The 11,222-nt window shown below is 38.1% G+C and overlaps 1 protein-coding gene across 1 annotated transcript; it reads right to left on the bottom strand.

Moving 5' to 3' along the window:
- Positions 1-8,336: 8,336 nt before the first annotated feature.
- LOC130911231 (claudin-4-like) lies at positions 8,337-10,439 on the bottom strand. The gene has a single exon (XM_057829064.1). The coding sequence runs from the start codon at positions 10,332-10,334 to the stop codon at positions 9,678-9,680; it is 657 nt and encodes a 218-aa protein (XP_057685047.1). The 5' UTR covers positions 10,335-10,439; the 3' UTR covers positions 8,337-9,677.
- Positions 10,440-11,222: the final 783 nt, after the last annotated feature.

An 11,222-nucleotide genomic window follows, 5' to 3' on the forward strand; every position in this document is an offset into this window, starting at 1 on the left:
ATGCAAGTCAACACATGCATCTGCAGGTTCCATGAGAAAAACAAACAAGATTTAGCAAGGGTTATAGATATCTGAGCACTTATTACACATATTCATTTTGACTTTTCTTTTTACAAATTTGGAAAAAATGTTTCATTAGGACCTTATTTTTCAAATTTTGGGATTCTCTGATAATTGCTTCATATTGCTGGCGTTAAAGGGATAACAAAGTATAGAGATGAACTTTTGGTATTGACCAAATACTTATTTTCCACCATGATTTGCAAATAAATTCTTTAAAAATCAGACATTGTGATTTTCTGTTTTTTTTTTCTCCACATTCTGTCTCTCATGGTTGAGGTTTACCCATGTTGACAATTACAGGCCTCTCTAATCTTTTCAAGTAGGAGAACTTGCACAATTGGTGGTTGACTAAATACTTATTTGCCCCACTGTATGTGGAGTACTATAGCTTGCATCGTAGCGGTGTTTGGGTCGTGTCACTCATGTGAGATGAACTGCGCCTTTCCTTTACTCTCCTGGAGTTTAGGATGTGTCTCAAGCAAGGCTGCCTGTGCGCCATCTTGCTTGTTTGGAAACACGGGAAGATTTGTTTTCTTGTTTTGGCAAGAGACACTATGCTAAACGTAACTCCTAGCATCCGCGTACCATTAGCGTTAGCAGACCCACTTTTCTGGTCAGTCGGTCTAGAGAAGAGCCAGTTGGTGAAATGGCATTTAGCTAATAGCCCACTTCAGCTATGAACACTGGCATTTGTTTGGTAAATGAGCAAATACTGGGAAATACTAATTGCTTGCAACTTCACGTAGTGTGCTCTTTTAGGCTAGGTTCATACCACAGGTCTTAATGCACACTTCTGATTTTTTGTCATATCTGTTTTTTGGCGTACCTGTTCAGACTGCCTTTGTCCATTGAGCCCGTTCAAGTATTACGGATGCGCACTAATTCGCAGTCTGACACGCGCTGAGCAAACTGACCCGCATGCGCAGAAGCATCAGAACAAATGACTACACATGCTGGCTGCCATTCGTCATTCCAGGGTTATCATATTTATCAAATGATCATACACAAATAACAGATATTAATAATCCCTGTTTAGTCTTTTTAGTTTAGAACGCATGCACGCAATGTGCGTGCATGACGCACACAATGTAAAATTTTATTTTCACTGTTTTATAGACTTCATAATTCTATTGACGGGTCACATCCGTCAGCCACTGCGCATAACCTTCAAGTAGGGGACTGTCCTACAGTCTGCTTCAGTTATTCGCAGTCAGTCGTCAACACATGCAGGGATCAAACGCCAGATTTAGGTTGAAAAAGTTTGAAAGCTGTGCCACATACAAACAGGAAGGATTGTCTCAGGAGTGATTTGTTCGAGGATTCAAGGTAATTATTATATTTTTCATACCATGCATGCATTTTAAAACGTTGTGAAAAGATTCAATGGGAGAAATTAGCCGCGACAGCATTGGCATTATACTTCGCAATATTTACGTAAAAAACTGCTAACTGCACGTCTTTTTTTTTTTTTTTTTTTTTTTGCTTTCAGCCAAGAATCGAGACTGTTTTTCGTCCATATCAATAAAGAATTCAGAGATTTAAGCATTTATTCACAAGAATTTTCACCGGAAAAGCTCTGTTTACATATGGCGGTTGCTAATTTCCTTACTGACTATCCTCATAGTTTGCAATATTTACGTAAAATAAATGCTAATTGCAATGTTCTTTTTCTTTTAACCAAGAATCTGGACTGTTTTACATCCATATCCATAAAGAATTCAGGGATTTAAGCATTTATTCACAAGAATTTTCACCAGAAAAGCTCTGTTTACATATGGCGACTGCTAATTCCTTTACTGACTATCAGTGTTGTTAATAACGGCGTTACAATATAACGGCGTTACTAACGGCGTTATTTTTTTCAGTAGTGGGTAATCTAATTAATTACTTTTCTCATCTTGGCAACGCCGTTACCGTTACTGAGGACGGAAAGGCATGCGTTACTATGCGTTACTATATTGGTCGAAAAGTCTGAGGGAGACGAACTCACCGAGACGACAGAGCAGAGCAGGAGCGGGGAGGAGGCAAGAAAGTTGTGACGCCGAGCAAACGCGATGCTAGGTAGCTCCAATAATACATGTTGTACCCGATAGCCTTCAAACTACGCCCGCATGTTATGGTAGATATGGTAGACATGGTAGATATCACATGTACTGTACATAGATATAACTAGATGCAAAATGACAGACATGGCACTAAATGCGTTAGTAGACAGCCGCCATCTTAAAGCAGTAGGCTTTTTAGGACGGCTCTGTTGTAGAGAACCTTCCTAGCGAACCTAACTAACTTTTTATCTAAAATACTTCTAAATCGGCAAAATCTTGACTTGAATCTATCTTTAAATGATGAAACAGTTTTAAAACTTTCATATGTCGAAAGTAGAGAGAAGGGAACTAATGCAATAATGGGAGCAATTTTAACAACTTTTAACAGTTGAATCAGGGTAAAGGGTAAATTAGAGTAAAGAATTGGGCTCGGGCCAATTGTACCAAAAACCTCCACAAAAAACTTCACATAGTGTGGCCACATTTTTTTTTTTTTTTTTTTGAGGGAAAAAAAAAAAAAAGTAATTATCACCAATTACTTTGCCAAGTAACTAATTACTCTTACATTCAGGTAATTGAGTTACTAACGCAATTACTTTTTGGGAGAAGTAATTTGTAACTATAATTAATTACTTTTTTTCAGTAAGATTAACAACACTGCTGACTATAGTCATAGTTCGCAATATTTACCTAAAATAAATGCTAACTGCACTGTTTTTTTTTTTTTTTTTTTTGCTTTTAACCAAGAATCTGGACTGTTTTACGTTAATATCCATAAAGAATTCAGGGATTTAAGCATTTATTCACAAGAATTTTCCCCGGAAAAGCTTTGTTTACATATGCCGGTTGCTAATTTCCTTACTGACTATCCTCATAGATCGCAATATTTACGTAAAATAAATGCTAACTGCACTGTTTTTTGTTTGTTTTGTTTTTAACCAAGAGGACAGTTTTACGTCCATATCCATAAAGAATTCAAGGATTTAAGCATTTATTCACAAGAATTTTCACCAGAAAAGCTCTGTTTACATATGGCGGCCGCCACATTGACTGACAGACTGCTATCGTACTTCGACATATCTACGTAAAATAAATTCTAACTGCAGGTTTTTTTTTTGTTTTTTTTTTCTGCTTTTAACCAAGAATTGAGACTTACATACGTATCTATAAATAATTCAGGGATTTAAGCATTTATTCACAAGAATTTTCACCAGAAAAGCTCTGTTTACATATGGCGGCCGCCACATTAACTGACAGACTAACATCGTGCTTTGACATATTTACGTAAAACAAATGCTAACTGCAAGGTTTTTTGTTTGCTTTTAACCAAGAATGGAGACTGTTTTATGTCCATATCTATAAAGAATTCAGGGATTTAAGCATTTATTCACAAGAATTTTTAACGAAAAAAGCTCTTTGTCTGTGATTCCACTCGGTCAGCTTTGACGGCCACGCCAACAATGCGGGCCCCCAATTAATCGGCCCCGTGTCCTGTCAATATCATTATGAAGTCTATGGTTATATTTGAAATTTGGTCATTGGTGTGGATCAAGAAAAAAATAATCAGTGTTTAATAGGTACTCAAGACTTCTAGGTATTTTAAAAAATATTTTCAAGTATTCTTTTCTCTTAGTTTTTTTGATTTGGTCTCAGTACAACTTTTTTTTTTTTTTTTTTTTTTTAGAAACGGCATCTTTTAACATTCTGTATGTGGATGATAAAAAATACAAAGACCAGGATGTAAAATGTCCTCCAATTCTGGAATGACCCGGTTCTACTATTCCTATGGTAACTCATTCAGGCATGACTTAATGGACCTTGCTTTGTGCACTGTGGCACAAAAAAGCAACTGTAGCCAGACTGGAATCATGCAAATGTCTTTAAACTGACTGAAAAATATGAACAATCAACTCATTTGCTGCAATTGACAGCGATAGATGTCCAATCCATTTGAAATTCGAGGGTTGGCAGTGAATGATTCGCTGCCACCCCTCACAGTTCAAATGGATTGGACATCGACTAGCGATAAAAATCGCTCAAAACACCAAAATTCACGTTCAGCTTGAGACTTTTCTTGGAAACTCAAAACAAGTTTTTTGGGAAAGAGAATAGAACTTTCCCCAACTTTTACAACTTTCAACAGCAAGCAGGCAGTGTTTGGTGGCCTTTAATCACTGTCTGTCTGCGGGATGTCCTTGGAATTCTTAGGCGGAATGACCGTCTCCTTAGAAATGTCGACCCCCTCCTCGCCTCCACCACCAATGGCCGCCATCTGTCCTCCCCCTACCCTCTTCTTTTAACTCCACCATGAAGCAAGTTCTTTGTTCGGGAAGCTGACAAAGTAGACGGACGTTCTTATTATCTGGGAGCAAACAGCCTGGTAGACGCTGATGGCGACTGGAGGGGTCTCTGTTCGTTTGAATGCACACCTGAAGAACCCGTCGTTGAAGTTAAACAGAGTATTCGCATTCCAAAAACGAATACTTCCTTATAGTAGTGGTTGAAGTACGAGTATTTAGTTGAACAAAATTATTAATAATGCACTACAGTTGTCAAACTCGCAGTACGGGGACCTCATCCGGCCCACCACATCATTTTGAGTTTTTTCCCTATTTAAATTGTTTTTTGTTTTTTATTCCCACAAAAGTAAATTATGTCCATCAACTTCATTATACAGTGTGTCAATATTAGATTACTTTTGAATAAACCACCTTTATTAGTATTAACTAGTGTTTTTCATATTTTCTAAGAAAATGCCGTTCCTATAGTTAATGAGTCGGCATCCTTTAACACTCAAAAGAGTCATTTCAAATCGGTTTCCACGGAAAAGACAACGGAGCCGCACATAATTTTTGCCATCTGAAATCAAGATGTTAGCTTAGGGGGAGGCAACTTTAAGAGAGTCAAAAACAGACTCATATTTATATATGTGATTACTCCAGAACCGTACTGTCTGTGTAGTCAGGGGCCATTTGGGGGCCCTAAGCAAAATAATGCAAAGGGGCCCGTATTTTTGGCCCACCATTTCGTCACAGTATACTGTGAAACCCATACATGCAATCCAACCCATACGTCCATATTTTGTATATTAATCAGATTTTGTTGCACTGTATACTTAAAACTTCTCCCCCCAAATGATTGTCAGTACTTAAAGTAGATAGCGCCAAACCTTTTTCTAAAAGAGGAAAGAAGGCAAGAAAGAAGTTAAGGAAGAACTTTTATTTTTTTAAAGCTTGTAATCAAGTATCAAAACTCACAAAAGTCAAATAAAGCAAACTGTAGTAAAAAAAAAAAAAAAAAAAAAATTGCCAGATTGGGGGCCCCCAAGTGGTCAGGGGCCCTAAGCAGCTGCATAGTCTGCGTATAGGCTGTGCCGGCCCTGTGTGTAGTGTACATATACTGTATACTGTATATATATATATATATAACACAGACAAGACAGAAAAAGCAGTTTCTGCTCTTGCCCCCCTCTAAAATAAACTGCTATATTTTAAGCCAAAAGATCTGTTGTGTTTGATAGAACAATATGTCTATATGCTGCCATAGCAGATTCATGGCGCACTAAGCCTCCGAACGATTTTTAATTTGCCCGTTTTACCCTGGAAACCCCCATTTACAGACATCGCGCAACCGTTTTTGTTTCAATCTAGCCATGAAAAACAAGGTAATTATATTTATTATTCAAAATGTCCATCATTTTTAGCTCAGAATGATTAATTGATGTCTAATTTTTGTTTAAACAAAGAAAAAAAAACGACTTAGAAAAATTATTCACTCGCATATTATAAACTTTTAAAAAAATTACGTCACAATGAAAAAAATGGCGTCTGTAAAAAAGAATAAAATAAAATATCTACCTCGTAACTATTGCCAAATTGTATTTTTTTGTTACTGTTGCATTTTCCCCAACATTTTAGATGATAAACAATCGATCCAAACAGAAAAATTGAAACATTTTGTACATTCTACCCCTTTCTATGACTTAGCTTATAGACTCCCCCACCTTCTTCCCCCTCTTTGCCTGGTCAACAGGCCCCCCACACGGTGTCAACCGGAAATACATTTAGCTGACGATAGCACCAACATATTAGTAGTTAGTGTAGTAAGGCGTTCAATGTATTTCTTGATGTTGTTTGTGTTTCTTCTTTTTCTTCTCTTGTGTTTCTTTTCTTCTGTTCCCCCATAACCCCTTCCTGTTCGCTGTTTTGTCATAATAAATGAGGTGTGTTGAATGATCACAAAGGGAGTATGTCAGACTCTCAATGTGAAACATTAAAACTGTTCAGACTATCCGGGCACTGAGACTTCCATTCTCCGTGTCAAATAGCTGAACAGGACAGGTTAAAAAAAATAATAATAATAAATAAATAAAAATTGAAAAAAAGAGAAAAAAAACATTTAAAAGGGTAAATATATGAAAAAGAACATCTCGACCACTCCTTGATGTCTGCGATTTCTGCATCGTGACCCTTGTTATATTACCATGTTTCACCCATAAAATCCCCCCAAAATCCAGCTGTGGCCATTCACAGCTGTGTCTTGACACTCAGTGATACATGCGACATGGAGTTTTTGGATAGAAACAAGGTAAGTACGCAATAATATCTTGTTAAAATCGTGGCGTCTTTAATTCTACCCTCGTGTGCTCTCACCTCCAGTTAGGGTTTTGCTGTTAATTTTATTTTATTTTTTTTCAAAAATGCCCTTCTGTTCAAAAATTTTCTTCCCCCAGAAAATTGAGATTTTAAGCTATCCAATGATGTATCACACGTGCATATCGGACAATTTTGAAATTTGGTCTAATTGGGGGTCTCAGAGTAGAACTTCAAATAACTTGAGTGTTTTCTGCCATATATACTAGTACTAGTATATATATATATATAGAGATAGAGAGAGAGAGAGAGAGAGAGAGAGAGAGAGAGAGAGAGAGAGAGAGAGAGAGAGAGAGAGAGAGAGAGAGAGAGAGAGAGAGAGAGAACTTTTTACTTTCACTTTTCATTTCAGCTGTGGCAGACAGTAGGCATGTTGTGTTGCACAAGTTCGGAAATAAATCATTACAAACCTGGCAAAGCTGGCGATTTTTTGGGGCGATGTTACAATTATGATAATTGTCACCTTAACCTATAAAGACTGGCGGTGGAGGACTGTTGATATTGTAGACATTCTACGGCCGTATTGTCGACCCAGTTCAGGGACGCGCACACAACGCTCACATTTTTCTATCATTTCCATCTTCATTTCAATGGTAAGTCTCACCATTTCCCACCACCTGCACTAACATTCTTGGAACCCTTGTTGATTTCGCTCACGAAAAAATCAGCTGTGCGTCCGTCTTCCGGGAAAACAAAGAAACTGCGGCGCTGTTATGTGTCGTATTTTGAGCATGTCGTCGTATGTATAAATGAATGACGAGTCAAATATTACATCATGTCGAGGTACCACTGTATACTGTATAGAAATATACTGTATATATAAATATATATATATATATATATATATATATATATATATATATGTGTGTGTGTGTATAGGTGCTTTTGAGATTCAACAAAGGAATTTAGCTTGCCCTTAGTAAACAGAACCAGTCAGGCTCTGCTTTAAAACACCTTTATTCAAAGAACACTCACGCAGGTCATGAATTCAACTATGTAAAGTCATGGTGAACCTCAGAATGTTGCACCATGTCTTTACATAGTTGGTAAAATCCTAACCTGCGTAAAGGGGCTGTTAGTGTTTTGCTTCTGCGTCGGGGCGATAACATGGCTACGCCTTTGACGACGTACCCTGCTTGGACCCTCGACGCACGCCTCCCAAAAATCCTGTTTACGTGTTGAAGTGACACCTTGCTACGTGAATGGCAAGGACCAAAATGTGTGTGTGCGTATGGATGATAGGCCAAACCGTCGCAAAAGTTCTTCCTTTTCCCAAATACCCTGCTATGTGTAGACATGGCCTTAAAAACGAGGCTGATTCTATATCTAATATTGTGCAGTGCTGCCATCTGCTGGCAATTGTGTTGCGGTGAAATTGGCCGCCAGACCTTCGTCCATGTATTACGTCATTGACAAGATTTCATCAGGCAGTAGAATAGTTTAAATTCAAGGATGAATAAGAATATAAGTCAATTTATTGATTGACTAAAGACATATTTTTGCCCAAATTTGCATTTCGACAACTTCCAATAATAGGATCAATGACGATTCAAACTTCCAACTATCCAAACAAATCTTAAATATGAGAATGAGAATGAGAATGCTTTATTTTGGACATGAGAAAATAAAAGTTATAAACAAAAAAACAAAACAAAACAAAACAAAACAAAAAATACAAACCAATTATAATACTTGAGATAACAGCAACAATATTTAAGACAATAATAATAATAAATATTAGAATTTATTCATTGTGTTCAAAAAGGAGTAGGATGAAGCATATGCTTATTAAAACCTACCCCCCTTTTCTATTCCTCAATAATATCAGTCCGCCTTATTTAATTAGGCCTCATATCATCAATATCAACAATATCAAATATAAAAGTTTACAGAGGATTTTTTCTTTTTAACATCCAAACTGTGTGTTCGTGTTAATACAAATTTGCAAAGAATAGGAACTGGAAATCCTTGACAGAAAAAACCCACAAAAAATTAATGATCGTCAAAAATGTTTACACTGATACTTAATATTTTTCCTGGGACAGTATCCAGTGAATAAGTCAACTCATTGTTTGCCATAAATGGCCATAGATGTCCAATCCATTTGAACTGGGAGAGGTCAGTTGCAAATGATCGGACGTCTATTGTCGTCAATGGCAGGGAATGAGTTAACGACATTTTTGCTGATCTTCACGAGTGCCAGGTTTTTGATATTTATTTTATGGGTTGCCTTAGTTTACTAGATGGTAAAAACACTCAGGCATACATTTGCAATTTACGAATATGTGAAATGAGTTTCCCGATCAGGTAACTTAGATCAAGAACAAAAAAAGTGAAATTCTGCAAAAAAAAAAAAAAAAAAAAAAAAAAAAAAGGGATATTCTGCATGAAAAGAAAAAAAAGAAAGAAATTAAGAACAATAAAAAACAAAACATATGAAATTCAACTTAAGCATTTGAAATTCTGCATTTAAAAAAAAAATTACATTTTTTAAAAATTAAAAAAATATGTTAAACAAATACAAAGTGAATCTGCCAAAAAAAAAAAAAAAAAAAAGTGATACTCCCTGCCCTAAAAAATTTATTCAGCAAAATGTGAAATTCCACTTATAGTAAAGCTCCTAAAAAGGAAAGTGAAATTCTGTTTAAAAATAATGAAACCACAAAAAAAAAATCTGCAAAAACAAGTGAAATTCTGCTATCAGTAAAATGCAAAAAAAAAAAAGTGAAATTCAAGGGGGAAAAAATCTACTATTAAAAGTTTAATCTTGTTTTAAAAAAAAAAACAATAATAATAATAATAAATGAATGTCTATCGTGTCACTGATAAAATATTTCCCTTGAAAATGAGTGATTTACAGATTTTTTGACACCAGTATGGAACGCAGTTAGAAACACCTTGTCCATTAAAAGTCCCATTACACGTAGTTTTTCTGCTCGTAGCCGCTCACGGGGATGGATCTGCTCGGCGGATATATAATCTTGGACGGGGGCCCGTACCTCTTCTCGGGCTCAGGCGGGCAGCTGGAGCAGAGGATGGCTCCGCCGAGAAGCAAGAAGGCGGCGGACGCCCACCCGGCGTACAGAGCCGCCCCAATCTCCCTCTTCTGGGCTTCGGGGATGATGGGATTGTAGAACTCCGAGATGATAGCATTAGCAGACCACGACACCGGAATGAGTTGGGTCAAAGACGCCAAAACGAACGCCGCTCCGGCACCGATCATCACCCGAGCTTTGGCGCGCTCATCCTCCACGCAATTGGTGCATTTGGCCCCCATCATAGCCACCAAGTGGCCCGTCAGGCCCACCACAATGGAGATGACGGTGAGAGCCCGGGCGGCCTGTAGGTCGCCGCTGAGAGCTAGCATAGAATCGTGGAGTTTACACTGCATCTGGCCCGTGCTCTGCACCACGCAGTTCATCCAGATACCCTCCCAGATGGTCTGCGCCGTCACGATGTTGACGCCGATAAACGCCGATACTCGCCACATGGGCAATACGCAGGATGTCAGGCCTAAGATCCAACCTAGGACGGCTAGCGTCACTCCTAGTATCTCCAATCCTGCCGACGGCATGGCTCCTAATTCGTCTGCTCGTTATGCCGTCAATGTACGATCGCTCATATAAGCGACAGAAGGTGGAGTCTCAGAATTCAAACATGAAGCACCCCCCCACCCCCAAAAAATGGCACAGCCTTGGTTCAGGAAAATGACCTCAGCTTAATGATTCAACCCCTCGGTAGCGCGCCGACTTGTTTGGGTTAAGGGAAGAGTACACACAACGCGCTATCTCGGATCTGGACCGGTTAAAAAGTAACAGAGGTGGTTGAGAACCTGCCGATGAATGATTGAATGTGAGTATCAGCATTCACAGGTGTCTGGTATGCTGACTTCAGCCTCGAGAGCTGTGAGTTTCTCTTCAGGATATAATGGTACTTGTCAAACTAACTCGAACGTAACACTTTTTAAAGGGTATTATAATACTAAGTGGCTGTGAGATATCAATAGAACCGTTAACTGGCAAGATAACAAATATTAATAAAGTTAACCAAAAAAATAAATCACATTCATGAGCAATTATCGAAAATAGATCGAAAATTACCAACATTTCCGAAAGTATTCCGGAAACAACCGAATGGGGCGGAGACGTCACAACAAGGAAACAAAAGGTCGAGGCAGGTGCCTTCGTTGTTTATCGACGAGAGAGTTGCGTTCGTGTTTTATCAAAAAAAATCGCTAAAATGGTTCAAACCTGTCATGTTATGTGGTGTACAATAGCCATTTGTCGCAATGTAGTACCCATGAGTTCCCGAACGCGAGAAAAAGAGCTGGACTACGCAGACAATGAGTAAAGTTCGTCCATGCTAAGAGGGTTAATTTTGCAGACCCAGCCTCCGGCACGGTTCTGTGTGATGCGCATTTTACACCTGAAAGCTATTCGAACTATGGACAAATGAAATCAGG

This window comes from Corythoichthys intestinalis, unplaced genomic scaffold (assembly GCF_030265065.1).
Source record: "Corythoichthys intestinalis isolate RoL2023-P3 unplaced genomic scaffold, ASM3026506v1 HiC_scaffold_23, whole genome shotgun sequence".
Lineage (NCBI taxonomy): Eukaryota > Metazoa > Chordata > Actinopteri > Syngnathiformes > Syngnathidae > Corythoichthys > Corythoichthys intestinalis.